The following is a 19,580-nucleotide window of genomic DNA, read 5'->3' as shown; positions in this document are numbered from 1 at the left end:
CTTGGTGAAAGATTGTGATCAAGAACTGTATCCGGGTTGTAAGAATTTTACCTCAATTTTTTTTTTAAATTAGTTTAATGTTTTAAATTTTTTTTTTTGATACTTACCTCAATTTCCAAAATATGATTATGCCAGAACTTTGATAAGTATAGATCTTGGAAAAGACTTTAATTAGTATGTTCTATGTTGACTTGACAGGAACATGGTTTCCAAAATCTTATGTATAACAATTAGTTTGTAGAGTTTGATCGGTTTAAGATAGATAATGCAGATTCGGTCAACCTCAGCCAAAGAAAGAAACACTATCTAGACACTCCACTCCATTTTAGGTCCTAACGGGCTCCAGGGCCAATAGACCGATCCCATTACTGGTATAATGGTATAACCCTTGCACTATTGACAAGTCTTCTCGCTCTTTTCTCTGCAAATTAGTGACTGACATGGATCATTTGCTGCTACTTGGTACAGGTCCAGCATCCCAGTAATGCTGAGTTAATCCATAGTGGATTTGCAGGGTGAGAATTTTTAACACGTATTACTATTGCTTGATCAATTGAAGTATTGAATTGGCATCATCCAGCTAAAAAACATGCATTTGTTAGTTATAGAAATTTAAGTTGTATGCCATATTTTAGGTGGTTAATTTTGTTTAATTTGCTTTATGATCACTTTGCAAACTGGCATTTTCTGATTGCAATACAACTTTCTTATATGGTTTACATGGTACTGTTGTGGTAAATGAAGGTGATTCCAGAAAGAGCAGTCATGATTTGGAGTCTGTTCTATTCCTTGATGAGGGTAGATGCTTTGTTCCAGTAGAAAAATCCTGATCCTTGGCCACCAGTGTTGCACAGGAAGATTCTCTTCAGTTGAGTATCAGGCAACCATCTCCTCCTCCAGTTCTTGCTGAGGTGGAACCTGAGGTGCATGCAATTTCTCCATCAAAAGTTGCTAATCCAAGACCTGGACCACCAAAACGTCCATTGGATGACATGCTTGATTCTAAGGAATATCAAGATTTGCACGTAGTAAGCTCTCCCCCTCCCCCCCCACCCCAACCCCACACCATTATCTTACCTCAATTTCCAAAATATGATAATGCCAGAACTTTGATAAGTATAGATCTTGGAAAGGACTTTAATTAGTATGTTCTATGTTGACTTGACAGGAACATGGTTTCAGGACAGGCAGTCCGGCTGGACGACTTGACTCCCACGATCTAGATGAGGTAACTGGAATACATCTTCTTCATGAAAGTAAACTGTTCATTCTATTTATCCCATTATGTTTTTTACAGGGTGTTGATGTAACTGTAACATACATAGATTTTTTGGGAAAACTTCAAACATTCAAGGTCAACTCAAGAAACCTGTCTTCTTCCTGGGTGTGGGAGAGTTCTTTGGTGCAAACCACATACAAGCAATGGTTGGACTGGTACTCTTTTAACCTCTTCAGCGCTGCTGGTCACAGGATTAATTGTATATTTGGATTTGTGAGAAAATTGAGAAAATATTTTCAGTTATGTTAAACCAAAAGGTCTTTGAAACAGTATGAAACTCATTTAAAGGATTGCATTTCAATTTGGCTCCTTTGGCTTGATATTTAACGACGGTGGCGGTGGAGTTGTGAGCAGCCAGACCGAAAGCCTTCCCAAACTATGGATATATGCAGATATATGCAGATATATAAATGAAGAGGTTTCAAGTGGGATCTTCAATGTTGATAGATATATGCGGGATTTAGGTGAAATCTTCAATAATAATAAGAGCTTGTGGAAATTGAATTTCAGTTTAGTGGCATGATGAACTCATGAGCAAGTGCTTGATGGTGGTGCTTGTAAAAAAATTAAGTAATGCTTTGAAAGTTTATATATGATAAACTAAAACAACAACATCATATACCCTTTTTCTTTTTTTGTTGTAAGAATTGTGCATTTGTCTTGTGTTTTCTTTAGAGTTTCCTCCCTCCTCTTCCTGATGCTTGTCTTTGTCATCATGATTAGAAACTTGTTTGCAAAAGGTTGTGCTTTCAGGTCACCAGATTGTTGGCTAAAGGTATGTATTTCTTCATACTGTAGATGACTAGTGTTTGGTCTTTTGGCAGATCACCAAAAGGTACAAGCAAGCACTGTCCAAATCCAAGAAATAAAAATAGGTTGCTCTACCAAGTCCTGGCAAAATTAATGAAAGGTTTCTTCTCGAAGGAGATCAGGGTTTAAGCATATCTGTTAAAGGTCTTCATGAGTTTATGCATGCCTTTTTCTTTTCCTATGGGATTTAGAGAACGTATATTGAACAGGATATATAAATCAGTGATGGTTTTCTGTTACTAGTTTTTCTACATAACTTGGCATTCCTTTGGTGTGGTAATACCAAGCTATATGTAATCAGTGTAAAGTATTAATTGGACATGTTAAGGAATGAGCATGATTTGTTTTCTCAATTGGTTGTTAATATTGAATGAAAGGAAACAAAAAAAGAAGAAAAAGATATTGATCTATGATGTGATCAACCAGAAGTGACCAAAAAAAAAAAGAAACAATTACCTCAAGTTCACAACTACCACTGCTGAAAGAGAATGTATTAATGTAGCCATGTGTTATTGTCTTCACCTTGGCGGGGGCATGTGAACCCTGATGATGGTATTCTTTCATATTTTTTTTAAAAAAATAATTCTTTTGAGCGATGACCGCAACCCAAAAAAAATGGGAGGGGTCATAGGTTTGATGTTTAACGACGCTTTATTGCGTCGGTCAAGTAGCATAAGCCGACGCTTTTAAGCGTCGGCATAGTCCAACACAAAATACGGTGGGAAGCGTCGATTCAAGTACGCCGACGCTTTTAAGCGTCGGGTTCGTATAAAATGAACGACGCTTAAAAGCGTCGGCATAGAGCGACGACGCTTTTTTGATGCGTCGGGTTAAACCCGACCCACGCCCACCTGCCCGACGTCTGACCCACGCTTTGCGGTGCGTGGGCTGGAAATTCGCCGACGCTTAAAAGCGTCGGGAGAGACCAAAAAAAGCGCCGGGAGATATCCTTTCTTTTGTAGTGCCGGTATGCAATCGGAAGATCTGGATACTCATACAAGGTTAATAAATCCAGATAACAACTTCGAGCTAACCTTTTTAGGTAAGCTTCTGCATTGTTAGAAATGGTATCAGAGCATATTTGCCTCATGATCTATGTAGACTAGGACATACCACAGCTTAGGTGGAGTAACCACATGCTAATCATGGCATTTGTAATTGGATTTGATTGAATTTGAACCTTTAATTTGGTGAGGATATCAATGTTTAAATGGGAGGAGTGTAATAAAAGGTCCTTGGTCAACTTCTTTCAAGTATTTTCTTTACATCCTCGACAAAAATGGTGCAGTCCTTGACTCAAGGGCGCGGTTGAAAATAATGGATCCCCAAGGGGATACAATTGGATCCTTGGCTCCAACATTTTCTTGATAGAATTTCTTTTGTATTCAGCTTTAAAGCAAGCCACATAAAGATTTTAACTTACATCTTGGCATGTTGCGGCTGGGCTGTGGGTGTGTGAAATTGAGGAGATCAATGAGAGATTAGAAGCAAGACCATCCAAAATGGATCTAGGTAATTGCCTATATACTTCCAGATAGAAGCCTGGGTATAGTCTCTTATATATGCCTGTAAGAGTTAAAGCCAATCCTCTTGTAATAATTCTAATAGATTTGCTTGATCCAAGGCTTTCTCTATCAATAATCATATTTTCAAACCCCTCTTCAAGCTCAACATCATCCCTTTCCTTCCTTTCCACTTCTCTCCTCAACTTAAACAATAAACACAACACAAATCTAAGACACATATCACAACATCTTTCTCAACTCATACTTTTTTGATCCTTTGATCCAAACCTAAACTAAACGGATCGGATTCTAAAATTGGAACAATAAGTGATACAATTCTAACAATGTTGTGTGCGTCTGTAGATACTAGCATTGCTGTGTGTGTGTGTGTGTGTGTGTGTTAAGAGCCCAATGTAGTGTTAGGCATACTTTTTGGAAGTCAAGATCTACCAAGAAAGATTAATCAATTCGTAATGGTTGATGCCGTGGGAGTGAGTTGGGAAAAATGTACTTGAGGGCTTTGTGCCTTTTGCCTAAAAATTTAAAAGAAAATAATAATAATAATAAAAGGATATGCACTAAAATGCATATTGGCCTCTTTATTTATGTAGCATTCCTTTGCCTTATATATGCAAAAATATGTACATTTATATTTTTCAATTCTGTATCATTGCCCATAAAGTATTTGAAAATGATGATAAGAATAAAGCATCCAAATATTTTTTCTAAGCAAAACAGTGAGGATGCTACACCTGTCACTTACATTGATAAAAGCATCAAAAGAAAAGTTTCAGCATACGGCAAATGTAGAGAGGCTTCTAGGAGTATTTTGCTTAAGCAATTCACTCAATTACAGCTTTAAGTCCTTAATAGCTAAACCATTTAAATGGTTTCCAAGCATTTCTATTTATTCTAATAGTCCATATTTCTACCAATCTTTCATGCATGATGCACGTAGAAACATCAAGTCAACCTAAACCATACATGGGGAAGCATTAGAACTTTGCAACTGCTTACCTACGTCCTCGGTTTCTCTTGGACTTTGGCCTAGCAGAATTTATTGTTACAGCCATATAAATCCAATCACATATCTTGTCAATGAATCGGATATAAGCATACCTTGTGCTCTTTTTGAGCATCACTACGCCAAGAAATCCCCAAAAGCCAACCACAAATCCCGGACTTAAGCCAACATAAAGCCATATCATTTCTGAACTATTCTCATCCTGTTTTTCTTCTGTTGGACCTTCTGCAGGTTCATCGCCGGGGCATTTTTTTGGCAGTGGCTGTCCACAAAGATACTGATTGCCAATGTAGATGGATGGATCATTAAAGGTTCGGAGTTGGTTGCCAGATGGAATCCTTCCTGACAGATTGTTGTAGGACAAGTTCAGGCGCTCCAAAAAATTCAAATCTGCAATGCTTGTAGGAATTGTACTTGATAGGTTATTCATCGACAGATCAAGTGACTCCAACTGCCCCATGGCACCAATATTGCTCGAAATCCTTCCTATCAAATGATTCCCTGATAAGTTCAAGGAATGAAGCCCATGAAGGTTTGTAAACTCCTCAGGAATCTCTCCAGAAATATTGTTGTCTGAGAGGTCTAAGCTTGTCACAAGTGAGAGCTCACTAGTGAATGTGAGTTCCAAATTTTTCGTGGTTATCTGGATATTCTCAGTGTAATAGGAGGCCATATCATCAGAAAGAATAGGTTTGCCCCCATTTGTTATCATAATCATGGCTGTGAAATTACCAAATGATGATGGCAAAGTTCCAGAAAGCTTGTTGTCAGCAAGATCCAACACTTGAAGAGAAGCAAGGAGTGACAGTTGCTTAGGAATATTACCATCCAACATATTTGATCGCAGACGGAGAACCCTTAATGATAAGAGGCTCTCTCCAATCCATTCAGGTATGCGATCTGAGAACCTATTATTGCCAAGGTCAATAGTAGTTAGCTGTTTGCACTGTTGCAAGGATAAAGGAATTTTACCAGAGAAGTTGTTGTTTCTCAAATGCAGTGATATGAGTAGACTGAGAGATCCCACTGAGTTAGGAATGCCTCCTGACAATTTGTTATCAGAGAAATCAATGACTCCCAAAGGTGATGAATTGTTCCAACAATTAGGGACGACTCCTGATAAATCATTATCAGCAAGATTGAGAACTTGTAGATTATTTGCCTCACAAAATACTGATGGAATGCCGCCATTGAACCTGTTATGTGCAAGAAGCAGAATGCCAAGATGGTCGACACCACCACCCAAGGTTGGCGGAATAGGTCCAGTGAATAAATTGTTGGATAGATCCATTATTCTTGGAATCTCGGTGGGGGGTAGAGGTTCAAAGCTAGGTAGCTTTCCTTTCATATGATTATGAGAAACATTAAGATGGGACATTTGCGTATACAAGTCCGAAAACCAATCAGGGAAATTTTCTGATATTCCTGCACTAGATAGGTCCAATAAAGTCAAATCAGTCTGGTTCCGAAGCCATGGAGGGAATTTGGGCCCCAGTGGACACGATGCCATGATGATGTTGCGTGCTTTAAATGGAAGAACCCAATCTTGACTCACGTTTACTGTCAATGAGTTATAAGACAGATCCAAATATGATAAGAGTGTGAGGTTGGCAAAGTGGGCTTCAGTCAGTGCACCTGCCAAGGAATTTGCTGCAAGATTCAGATAAAATAGGGCAGATAACTTTCCCAATGATGCAGGAATTGAACCGTCCAATAAATTAAAACCAAGATGAAGAAAGTCCAAACTTTGGAGTGCTCCGATCTGATTGGGCAAAGGACCGCTAAGTTTGTTCTGTTGCAAATTAACATACCGTAATCTGTTGGTGCTGCATCTTGAGAAACCTTCCATGAATCCTGCAATATCTCCACCTATATTGTTATCAAAAGCAATAAGCTTGCTCAAGTTACAGAGGTTCCCCACAGTTTCTGGAATATGCCCACTGATTGTGTTTATACTGAGGTCCAAGGACACCAAGCTTTTGAGATTCCCCACAGTTTTTGGTATACCCCCGCTGATATTGTTTACTGCGAGGTCCAAGGACACCAAGCTTTTGAGATTTCCCACAGTTTCTGGCATACCCCCACTGATATTGTTGTTAGTGAAATATATTAACCGCAAGCTCTTGAGACTCCATACCGTTTCTGGGATGTCTCCAATGAAGTTGTTCGCTGAGAAATCTAAGACTTGAAGCTTCTTAAGATTCCCGATGGCAAGTGGTATATTGCCATGAAAATTATTGTAACCAAGATCAAGAAGTTCAAGGCTGCTAAGATTAAACAGCCAACCGGGTATGCTTGATGAAAGGTGGTTCTCAGAGAGATCAAGAAAGGTAAGAGAAGTGAAATTAACATGGGGTAGTGTAGAGGGAAGGCTAGGAAGAGTAGTATAAGACAGACGCAAGACAGAAAGAGAAGGGAGCATATTGATCACATGAATCCAGTTGAATGCTTTTGAGAGGTCGACACTACTCATGTCAAGATGCTGCAGGAAACGGATCGAAGGTAACCAGCCAAGATTGTCAACATCTGACGAGTACTGAAACTTTGAACTGAGATCAAGATAGAGCAAGTTTGAGAGGTTCCCGAGTTGGTGAGGGATTGTTCCACCAAACCCAGCATTAGACTGGTTTAGATACTCCAAGTTGGCAAGAGATCCAATGAAGTCAGGGATCGGGGCACCACCAAAATTGTTCATGCTCAAATCCAAATGATTCAAATGTCTCAAGTGAAGTAGTGAAGGACTTACCTCACTTTTATCAAGATATTCAACATCATATGGGTGGTGGAGGTCAAGCTTTACGACATGTCCGGTGATGGTGTCGCATCGAACTCCTCTCCATCTGCAGCAGTCATTTTCATTCCAAGAGAGCCATCTGTGGGCGTCATAGATGCCCTTTCGTATGCTAAGAAGAGCCTTCCTTTCCCTCGCTATGCAGCCTTCTGACCCGGAACTATTTCCACTGAAACAGAGGCATAGTTGCACGGATCCAAAGAAAACAAGGAACGCGATCCAGATGGCATAAACAAGAGGAATGGAAGTATTGGTTGAAGCCATGAGATCTCCCTATGCGAAGGAGCAAAGGGATGAAAGCTGGTTGAGACAACTGAGTTCAGAGGGAGACGGGAATGGGATTCTCTAAGTGATCCTTGGTCATGTAAATGGTGACTCGCCTAACAGTGGAATGAAAAACTCGGTCATCGAAGAATGGTTCACCAATGGTTACGAATGAAGCTGAGCTATCAAGTCAATGCAACTACTAGGGGATGAGTTCCTGCTTTAGAAATGTATTTGTGGACAAGAATGTTCGCTATGTCGTAGGGAAGTAGTTGGCAGGACCGAAGTTTTGTGGACAAGAATGCTCCCAAATGCTCGTGTTGGTCTTCTTGAATTTAGTTTCAAAGAGTCATTTAATTGCTCTTCTGCAGTTACAACAACAAGTTTCAAAGAGCCATTTAATAAGTTCAAAATTAATTTTTTTTAAAAAGCCTCAAAATTTATTATGTTGATTTGAGGATGCCAGTTCCCAACAGCAACTTTTCAATATATACCATACTTAGATTCCAAAATTTGATCCATTGGTCAGGTTCATATCCCCGATGTAAATTAAACTACTCAACTATTATCATATAATGAGCTGTAGCTCTAAAGTTTACCCTGCCAAATAGCTCTAAAATTTCTTTTTATATTTTAATTTTCATACCAAATATAATAAAGAAGTCTAAATAAAATCTGCTTCTACTTGTTCTCTCTCTCTCTCTCTTTTTTCCCTCTCCCCCATTTCTCATTCAAATGCAACATTGCATTATCACACCGATATGACCTCCGTCTTTGCCACCTACACAGCCTTGCACCAAACCGACACGGTTCCTCCCATTAGATGCGGAAGCACGACATCTACTCCAGCCCTTCCTGTTGAATTAAATCAAATAATTTAAAATTTGAAAACCAAAATTGGTTAACGGCCAAGTGGCAAGCATCCGTGCACAAGCAAGAAAGCAAACATGGAAGAATTTCTAATGAAAGCAAACCATGACAAGTGTCATGTATCCAGCGCAGGAGCAAACATGGAAAGGCCCCTCGAAGAAGGAAGGAAGCATGAACGGCCAAGATGCAATAAGCCGAAGAATCAAAGGAGCACAAGAAGACACGTCATCAATCTGCGGGAGGGGAATCTTCTTCTTTTGACGTGCCTGAGCCTATATAAAGGGCTCTAGGGATCATTTCAAAGTACAATCAAAATTTTCTCTTCTCCCTATTCCAAGAGTCTAGATAAAAAAAGGCTCTAGGGATCATTGGGGAGAAAAGAAATAAAGAAAATTTTTCTTCTCATAATTTTTCTAAGTTTCTTTTGAGCTATCTGCAAGCGTGAACGTGCTCTTCTTTCTTCCCTGGAGGCGCACTGACGGGGAAGACGTGGTTCTGTATTGTTTCGTCGTATCTCTAGGAGATCTGTGCCAGCAGACCCGTGCATGGGGGCATAAACTTTCCTGGGACAGCGCATCAGCGTGCTTCGATCCACAGGCCATCTTCTCTCTCTTTCTTCATTTTATTATTATATTGTCAAGTTAGTTATTTGCTAGTTTATTCTTCTTATTTATTGTTTTTAAATATTAGAAATATTTAATTATATTTGTGCATCTAGGCTAACACTTCCATGACTTCATAGTCTGGTTTTGGTACGACTTGCTAAATTTTGGACCGCTAGACAAGCACTCAAAGTCTCAAAGTCGTGTGGTGTGGAAAGAAGTCTTTATAGATATCCCCCAAACTTTTCGACGACTTGCCGAGTTTTGGACCGCTAGACAAGCAATCAGAAGTCATGTATGGTGGGGAAAGAAGCCTTCATAAATATCCCACAAACTTTGTGACGACTTGTCAAAGTTTGGACCGCTAGACAAGCAATCAGAAGTCATGTATGGTGTGGAAAGAAGTATTCATAAATATCCTACGGACTTTTTGACTTCATTGGTGGCTTGATCTTGTTGGGAAGCTTCCGCTAGCTTTCCCAGATAGAATTCAGAGGTCAATTTATTGGCGGGTCATGCACGGCAATGGAATCTGCTTCCGATAAATCTAACGAGATGCATCTACTCCATCTCACAGCAGTTCAATTCATGGATCTAAAAGGAACCCAGTTTCTACTTTTGTAAAAGGATCTAGAAGGAACACAGCACAGAGTGGTCTCACTGGATCAATAATTATTAATACTTGGTTTTGGTTTTGCTTTATGACTCACTAAGACATCCAAAGCGCTGGAAAGTAGAACAATGATTCTTCACTTAATTGTTCAGTTCACTGCTGAGACAGATGTACACCCTTGCCCATCTCAGAGGCTGGATAGGGCATAAATCATGAAACTATGTGAAATGTGGAAAATGCAAATTGTGTAGTTTTACATTAAGGGAAGCTCATGTTACCCATAGGTGAAGGTAATTAAATAAAACATGCAACTTTGTTGCCTCATCTTTCCCCATCAAAGCATTGAGCACGAATTGTGGAACATCCCTTTCTTAAATTTTATAATTGTTCATGTTGGGGGAAAAACCCCAAGTCATACCGCCACGGAGGCGCTCGGCCAAAGAGCGCCGACCGGAAAGGCGCTCGGCCGAAGAGCGCCGACCAGGAAGGCGCTCGACCAAAGGGCGCCGACCAGTGTTGGGGGAAAAATTCCAAGTCATACCGCCACGGAGGCGCTCGGCCAAAGAGCGCCGACCGGAAAGAGGCTCGGCCGAAGAGCGCCGACCAGGAAGGCGCTCGACCAAAGGGCGCCGACCAGAGAGAGCGCCAAGAAGAGGCGCCAACCAAAATAATCAAGTAGGGATGCTCGGCTAGAAAGAGCCGACCAGAGGACGCCGACCAGAGAAGCGCTCGACTAAAAAGCGCTGACCAGAGACAAAAAGCGCCAGATAGAGGCGCTCGGCTAGAAGGTGCTCGCCCAAAGGGCGCCGACCAGAAGTACTAGAAGCGACCCCGCCACAGGGCGCCCTTCTGGGCGACCAGCTCGGCTCGGCACCCCTGCCGAGCCGATGCCTTAACCAATACTCATCCCCGCCTAGCCTTTTCGAAAGGTCTGACGGCTATATACGCGACTCCACTACAACTTGCCGCCTGCCACCATCTTCGAGCCATCAAGGCACAAGATCTCCGCAGGTATTCTGGCACGGCCCGCCATTAATGCATGAGACCCCCTCAAGTCTCCGATGCACTCGGTCATTTAATGAACACGGCTCAAGACGATCTCCGGATCACTGAACCATCAAAGCGTATGGCTCTCCCTGACCGCCGGTTCACTCGGTAATAAATGCACTTACCATCTATGAACCCCAGGCCCACTACGGCCGATGGTTTAACCACTCCAACGGGTCCGATCGACCGTGACAACTCCCTGGTTCTGGTCTGATTCGGCCTCATTCTCCACTACGCCATTAATGGGCCAAATCGTGCCCAATTATTACAAAAGAAGACAAACTCCCCTGTCACCTCCCAGGCAACATAAAATCCTTCTATAAAAGGAAACCTGGGGGGAAAAGAGAGGGGGACCGGATAAGAAGTAAACGGCACAGACACAATTGAGGAAATATATCCTCTTTATCTTATCCAAATATTCAGTTCATCGTCTCCACATACTCTCCCTCCCTTGCTCTCTCCACATACTTGCCCCCTCTGACTTAAGCATCGGAGGGTCGGCGCCGGGGAGCCCGGCCACCGGCTTTTTTGCAGGACAGAACAGGACGCACTCCCCTTCGCTCACCCCCGCTCCACGGTGGAGGACGCAGCCGGCCAGCGCACCGCCGTCCGCCCCTACAGCAGCGGAGCTCCTCCTTCCCCGGCTTCGCGGCGGCCCCCGGGTCCAATTTCCAGCAACAGTTGGCGCTAGAGGAAGGGCCCGAGTCGCCGCCATGAAACTAAGAAGTAAAGGGGCTTCCAACGCCTCTCGACGTCCTCCACCTAGCCCAGAACACTCTGTCCGAAACTCACCACCTCCGGCCGAGTCAGCACCTCAAGTTCGGCCGGAGCAGTTTGATGCCCTGGTGCAACAGGTGCAGGCCTTGGCCACCGCTGTCCAAAGCCTGCAACCCAGGGGCATCCCAACGGCGCCGCCGCCTCCGGCTCCAGTTCAACCGGAGCCTCCTACAAGCGGACTTCTCCTTCGAGGTCAGAACTCTCAAGTCCAGGCCTCCCTCTGGAGAGAGCACCCAGTTAGAGGCCACGGAGGCTGGCCACAGCCTTCAGAAGCTGAGTCGGTTCCAGGGCAACCTGCGTTCGAACGAACCGCTGCAGCAATCCTCCAGAATGACGAACTCGACAAAAAGGTCGAGAAGCTGGAGCGCCAAATCCAGGCACTCCACGGAAGAAAATCAGGACGTGATGGCGACTTCGAGTTCACTACGAAGTCACCCTTCTCCCCGGAGATTGAAGATGAACCGGTTCCCCTACGGTTCAAGATGCCCCAGGTGGAGCCTTACAACGGCAAGGCTGATCCCCATGACCACCTGAAAAGCTATCGGGTCTTAATGGCCCTACAAGGAGCCTCGGAGGCCATGATGTGCAAAGCTTTTCCGGCGACACTCCGAGGGCCGGCCCGGCTGTGGTTTACCGGGCTGAAGCCGAGTACTGTCTCCTCCTTTGAGCAGCTCGGCAGACAATTTGCTGGCAATTTTGCCGCCAGCCAGCCCCAGCGGCGGACATCCGACTCCCTCCTTGATATTAAACAAAAGGAGGGAGAATCCTTTTAAGGAGTATTTGGACCGGTTCACCGCCGCAACATGGGAGGTCCGGGAGCTTGACCAGTCAATCGCCATGTCGGCGCTGAAGACTGGAGCCCGGTCCTACAGGTTCCTCTTCTCGATCGAGAAGAATTTTCCCGCGGACCTCACCGAAATGTTCGCTCGGGCGCGGAAGTACGCCAAGGCTGAGGAAGCCGTGGCTGTTAGGCGGGGCGGGACCGAGCAGAACCCCAAGAAGAGACGCCGCGAGGAGCGCGGCCAGCCCAGAAGCCCGTCTCCACGACGAGCTAAGAATCCGCCCCGCCCGAAGAGTCCACCCCGGTTGAGGGGACCGCCACAGCAGAGGTCACCACTCCGCCCGAGGTTCCCGCTGCAGGCTCGTGCACCCGAAGGGAGGTATGAAAAGTACACTCTCCTCAATGCTCCTCGGGCTGAAATCCTCATGGAGATTGAGGGTCGGGATCGCATCCGGCTCCCACCTCCAAAACAAGATACCAGAATCCGACGTGATCCCCGGAAGTATTGCCGTTTCCACCGGGATCACGGCCATGATACCGAGGATTGTTACCAGCTCCGGAACGAGATCGAGGCACTCATCCGCCGAGGGGTGCTCGATCGGTTCGTGCAAGGCCGGCGTGAAGAGAAGAAGCCAGCCGAAGAAGCCTCACAGCCTGAAGGTTCAAATGCCAACAGGCCCATCGCCGGCGTCATCAACACCATCCGAGGCGGGCCCTCGGCTGGAGAAGCTTCGGAGGAAGAAACCTCCTCAAAGCGCCCGCGCACCTCAGAAGCCATCTCCTTCTCAGATGACGACCTAGAGGGAGTCAAAACTCTCCATGATGATGCCGTGGTCATCTCCATGATCATAAATAAATTTGATGTAAAGCGCATCTTGGTTGATAATGGAAGCTCGGCGAATGTTTTGTATTTTGGTGCATATTGTAAAATGGGGATGACAAAAGAACAGCTACGGAGGATGAATGCTCCGTTAGTTGGATTTACTGGGGATTCAGTCCCAGTAGAAGGCGAGATCAATCTCCTGGTCACAGTCGGACTCGCCCCCCGTGAAAGTACCGTGGGATGAGCTTCCTCGTGATACGCCTGCCCTCAGTCTACAATGCCATCCTCGGAAGGCCAGGGCTCAACGCCCTCCGAGCAGTAGTCTCGACCCACCACCTGCTCATGCGATTCCCCACCAGCCAGGGAGTCGGCGAAGTTCGAGGAGACCAAATGGTGGCAAGGCGATGCTACCTGGCGACCCACGAGGCAAAGCGACCAGCCGAGATGCCTGCCTCGGCAACTGACCAGACCTCAACTAAGGTCATGGAGGCACGGGTCAACCCTCAGAAAGAGCGGGTAGAGCCTGGTGAGTTGTTAATTCAAGTTCCCTTACGAGAGAACTTTCCCGAGCTAACCGTGCAGGTCGGCTCTGGCCTCGACGAGCACGAGAGGGGCCGCCTCGTCAACTTCCTACGAGACAACATGGATGTCTTCGCATGGTCGCCTGCAGACATGCCGGGGATAGATCCGGAAATCATGGTCCATCGGCTCCAAGTGAAGCCGACCTGCAAGCCCGTGCGACAAAAGAAGCGAGGCTCCGCCCCTGAACGGCAGCGAGCAGCAGCCGAGGAGGTCGGCAAGCTCCTTGAAGCTGGCTTCATCCGGGAGATATCCTACCCGGAGTGGCTCGCCAACGTGGTCCTCGTCAAGAAAGCCAGCGGAAAGTGGCGTATGTGCGTGGACTACACCGACCTCAATAAAGCCTGCCCGAAAGACAGCTTCCCACTTCCCAGCATCGACCAGCTCGTGGACTCCACCTCAGGTCACGAGCTGCTGGCATTCATGGACGCATTTTCCGGATACAACCAGATCCGCATGGCGCCAGAAGACGAGGAGAAGACTGCCTTCATCACCGACGGGGGAACCTACTGCTACAAGGTGATGCCATTCGGCTTGAAAAACGCCGGGGCAACTTATCAAGGATGGTCAGCCGGATCTTCAAAGACCAGATAGGCCGGAACATGGAGGTCTATGTGGATGACATGCTGGTGAAAAGCAAGATGGCGCAAGACCATATAGCCGACCTCAATGAAGCCTTCTCCACACTCCGAAAGTACCAGATGAAGCTCAATCCAGCCAAATGTGCATTCGGAGTCACCTCCGGCAAATTCCTCGGCTTCATCATTACACAACGAGAAATTGAGGCCAACCCTGAGAAGATCCGAGCCCTCTAAGAGATGACGCCTCCCAGGACGGTCAAGGAGGTACAACGGCTCACGGGCCGAGTGGCAGCTCTCGGGAGGTTCATCTCCCGCTCGGCCGAGCGCTGCCTTCCATTCTTTGCAGCCCTCAAGAAGCCGAAGAACTTTTTGTGGTCGGACGAGTGCCAGCAATCTTTTGAAGAGCTCAAGCATCTCTTGGCTTCCCCTCCCCTGCTCACGAAGCCTCAACAGGGTGAACTCCTCTACTTATATCTAGCTGTCTCCCCTGTGGCAGTAAGCTCGGTCCTGGTCCGAGAGGAAGGTAAACTCCAAAAGCCAGTATATTACACCAGTCGGGTCCTGAGGGACGCCGAGACCCGATACTCCAAGCTGGAGAAGACTGCCTATGCTCTGGTCATCTCGGCCCGGAGGCTCCGACCCTACTTTCAAGCTCATACAGTGGCTGTGCTGACCGACCAGCCGGTCAAGCAGATCCTGCAAAGATCAGACTGTGCGGGTCGGATCACTAAATGGGCCATCGAGCTCGGGGAATTTGACATCAAGTACCGGCCCAGACCGGCGATCAAAGCACAAGCGCTCGCAGACTTTATAGTCGAGTGCACCATACCGGATGAGACCGAGCCCGAGCCCGAACCACCCACGGAGCAGACCCCGAGTTTGACATGGACTCTGCATGTCGATGGCTCTTCAAACTCGGGGGGTAGCGGAGCAGGACTTATCCTCACCAGCCCGGAGGGGGTGGTCGCTGAGCAAGCCTTGCGCCTGGAGTTTCCTGCTTCCAATAATATGGCGGAGTACGAAGCACTTGTCGCTGGGCTCAAGCTGGCCAAAGAGCTAGGAGTGAAGGACTTGAAGGCCTTCAGTGATTCTCAGCTCGTCGTCAACCAGATCGTCGACGACTTTGAAGCCAGAGACCCGACCATGCAGAAGTATCTTCAGAAGGTACGGGATCTCGCCTCGACCCTGGACTCATTTTACATTCAACATGTTGCCAGGTCGGAGAATCTCAGGGCCGACCAGCTGTCAAAGCTGGCGTCCTCCCATATGAGCGAGCTTCCCAAGGAGGCAGTACTGGAGTATCTCCAAAAGCCCAGTACAGACGAGCCCGAGCAGACCCTCTGCACTGAGTTCGAGCCGAGCTGGATGGATGAACTCATCAGCTATCTGCGAGACGAAGTCCTCCCCACTGATGAACAAGAGGCTCGTCGAATAAAGCGCTTCGCCACCCGGTACATACTGTACCATCCTTTACCTCTCTCCTCCTCAGATGCCTCCGCCCAACGGAGGCTGATTACGCCATGCGCGAAGTCCATGAAGGAATTTGTGGAAATCATCTGGGAGGGCGAGCATTGGCCCATAAAATTTTACGTCAAGGATACTATTGGCCGACACTCCAGAAGGATTCTATGGACTTCGTCCAAAGGTGCGACCGGTGCCAGAGAAACGCCAATATTCAACGCCGACCTTCGGCTCCCTTGACTTCAATCAGTTCCCCTTGGCCCTTTGCCCAGTGGGGAATTGACATTCTAGGGCCATTCCCGCTGGCCACCGGGCAAAGGAAGTTTCTGGTCGTCTCCATCGACTACTTCACTAAGTGGGTGGAAGCCGAGCCCCTCGCCCGGATCACCGAGCAGAAGATGCGGAATTTTGTCTGGAAGTCCATAATCTGCAGATTCGGGCTCCTCCGCATCCTTATCTCTGACAACGGTCGCCAATTCGATAACATTCACTTCAGAGAGTTCTGCTCCGAGCTTGGCATCGACCACCGCTTCACCTCGGTCGCGCACCCTCAGACGAACGGAGAAACCGAGGTAACAAATCGTACTATTTTGCAGGGTCTCAAAGCCAGGCTCGACAAATCCAAAAGACAATGGGTCGAAGACCTATACAATGTCCTGTGGGCTTACCGGACGACGTTCCGTGTCCCCACCGGCGAGACTCCCTTCAACCTAACATATGGAACGGAGGCCGTCATCCCACTGGAGATTGGGCTCCCCTCTCCAAGAGTCGAGCATCATGATGCCAACTCCAACTCTTCGCAGCTCAGAAGCAACCTCGACCTAGTCGAGGAAACAAGAGAGGCCGCCCGAGTTCGTATGGTGAGGTACCAGCAAAAGACAGCTCAGTACTACAACGCCAGGGTCAAAGTCAAATCTTTTAGACCAGGAAAACTCGTCCTCAGAAGAGCTGAAGCCTCCCGACCAACTGAGCAAGGGAAGCTGGCCCCAAATTGGGAAGGACCATACCGAGTCACGCACATCCGCCGACCCGGAACTTATAAATTGGAGTCTCTAGATGGGACTCCCATTCCGCGGAGCTGGAGCTCTGAGAATCTCCGCGTGTACCATCAGTAGGACCCCAAGAGGTCCCCCATTATTCAACTATTGAATTTCATTCTATGAATTTCATTTTATAATAAACTCATGGTCTGCGTACTCATTTCAAGCTCACCGATTCTCCTGGTTACCTCATGGTGTCAGGTTTATTCTCCTCCCCTAACCACGGTTGGGATGCCCCGATGCCTCGGGATGATGGAGGACTTACGAGGACTCCCTGAAGATGTTCGTGAGTTCGTGACGCGTTCTCCATCGGCCAACGAGCTCGGCTCGTTCTCCTACCCCGAGCACGGTCGGGATGCCCCGCCACAACGGGATGCCCCGATTCATCGGGATGGCTCGAGACGTCGAGATGCGGTCTTAAGTGACCAGACGAGCTCGGCTCGATCTCCATCGACTTCCACCGACGAGCTCGGCCCGTGCTCCATCGGCCAACGAGCTCGACTCGTTCTCCTACCCTGACCACGGTCAGGATGCCCCGAGACGTCGGGATGCCTCGATCCGTCGGGATGCCCTGAGACGTCAGGATGCCCCAATATATTGGGATGCCCTGTCACAACGGGATGCCCCGATCCGTCGGGATGGCTCGAGACGTCGAGATGCGGTCTTAAGTGACCAGACGAGCTCGGCTCGCTCTCCATCGGCTTCCACCTACGAGCTCGGCTCGTTCTCCATCGGCCAACGAGCTCGGCTCGTTCTCCTACCCTGACCACGGTCAGGATGCCCCGAGATGTCGGGATGCCCCGGTTATAGGGAAGCTCGAGATGTCGAGATATGAGTTGCGGTCCTCTCTGACCAGACGAGCTCGGCTCGTTCTCCATCAGCTTCCACTATGAGTTGCGGTCCTCTCTGACCAGACGAGCTCGGCTCGTTCTCCATCAGCTTCCACTATGAGTTGCGGTCCTCATTGACCAGACGAGCTCGGCTCGTTCTCCTACCCTGACCACGGTCAGGATGCCCCGAGACGTCGGGATGCCCCGATCCGTCGGGATGCCCCGAGACGTCGGGATGCCCCAATTTATCGGGAAGCTCGAGACGTCAAGATATGAGTTGCGGTCCTCTCTGACCAGACGAGCTCGGCTCGTTCTCCATCAGCTTCCACTATGAGTTGCGGTCCTCTCTGACCAGACGAGCTCGGCTCGTTCTCCATCAGCTTCCACTATGAGTTGCGGTCCTCACTGACCAGACGAGCTCGGCTCGTTCTCCTACCCTGACCACGGTCAGGATGCCCCGAGACGTCGGGATGCCCCGATTTATCGGGAAGCTCGAGACGTCGAGATATGAGTTGCGGTCCTCTCTGACCAGACGAGCTCGGCTCGTTCTCCATCGGCTTCCACCGACGAGCTCGGCTCGTGCTCCATTGGCCAACGAGCTCGGCTCGTTCTCCTACCCTGACCACGGTCAGGATGCCCCGAGACGTCGGGATGCCCCGATCCGTCGGAAAGCTCGAGACGTCGAGATATGAGTTGCGGTCCTCTCTGACCAGACGAGCTCGGCTCGTTCTCCATCGACTTCCACCGACGAGCTCGGCTCGTGCTTCATCGGCCAACGAGCTCGGCTCGTTCTCCTACCCCGACCTCGGCCGGGATGCCTCGAGATGTCGAGATGCCCCGATTCATCGGGATGCCCCGATACGTTGGGATGCGGTCTTCACTGACCAAGACGAGCTCGGCTCGTTCTCCACCGGCTTCAGCCAACGAGCTCGGCTCGTTATCCATCGCCGGATCTCTCTGCCGACGTCCTCAAAGAACGGAGTCCGAGCAGAGGAGCGTCTTCAGTCGCCTCGGCGCAGGGACGCACACGGTACAAGGTACCCATTTATTTAATATTTTTATATTACATTATCTATTCTGTTTTTGGATTTTCCTCTGCCGACGTCCTCAAAGAACGGAGTCCGAGCAGAGGAGCGTCTTCAGTCGCCTCGGCGCAGGGACGCACACGGTACAAGGTACCCATTTATTTAATGTTTTTACATTACATTATCTATTCTGTTTTTGGATTTTCCTCTGCCGACGTCCTCAAAGAACGGAGTCCGAGCAGAGGAGCGTCTTCAGTCGCCTCGGCGCAGGGACGCACACGGTACAAGGTACCCATTTATTTAATATTTTTACATTAGATTATCTATTCTGTTTTTGGATTTTCCTCTGCCGACGTCCTCAAAGAACGGAGTCCGAGCAGAGGAGCGTCTTCAGTCGCCTCGGTGCAGGGACGCACACGGTACAAAGTACCCATTTACTTTATGTTCCTACATTATTGTTTCTACATCTATTCTATTCTTGGATTTCTCTGCCGACGTCCTCAAGGAATGGACTTCGAGCAGAGGAGCTTCTTCAATCGCCTCGGCGAAGGAATGCTCACAACACCAGCAAACTATTATACTAAGCCTGGTGAATTCCCGTCACGAGCTGACGAGTATTCAACCCATTCGTTTGGAAAGAATCCGGTCCGCCCCGACAACTTGAGGCTCGGGCCCAACGTTCACTAACTTCGCTAAAGTTCAAGTCCTAGTGACCGCCTTAGGGCTCGGTCGAATTCTGGACTAGGCTCGGAAAAATTCTCCGAGCCCAAATCCCCTTAGCATAAGCACAAGCGTTGCTATACCACTGGTCGAAGGACCGAGCAATGGAGCTCGGCAAGCCGAACCTAAAACCAAACCCTGTGGCGGGTAAAGCTGAG

General features: G+C 47.7%; 1 protein-coding gene across 2 annotated transcripts in view; it reads right to left on the bottom strand.

The window, feature by feature from the left end:
- Positions 1-4,246: 4,246 nt before the first annotated feature.
- Positions 4,247-19,580, bottom strand: part of LOC148714319 (receptor-like protein EIX2) — a 69,146-nt gene continuing 53,812 nt past the window's right edge. The window contains exon 2 of one of the 2 annotated variants that reach the window (XM_089929550.1): positions 4,247-7,364. In XM_089929550.1, coding sequence (XP_089785676.1) covers positions 4,608-7,364 — 2,757 coding nt within the window. In that variant the 3' untranslated portion in view covers positions 4,247-4,607. Of the gene's footprint in view, positions 7,858-19,580 lie in introns of those variants that run through there. The other variant, XM_088718009.1, reaches the window with a different exon arrangement.

Source organism: Phoenix dactylifera, chromosome 3 (genome assembly GCF_051530095.1).
Source record: "Phoenix dactylifera cultivar Ajwa chromosome 3, Ajwa_hap1_PhDact_Kaust_v1.1, whole genome shotgun sequence".
Taxonomy (NCBI): Eukaryota; Viridiplantae; Streptophyta; class Magnoliopsida; order Arecales; family Arecaceae; genus Phoenix; species Phoenix dactylifera.
This window is presented reverse-complemented; position numbering and strand designations above follow the sequence as displayed.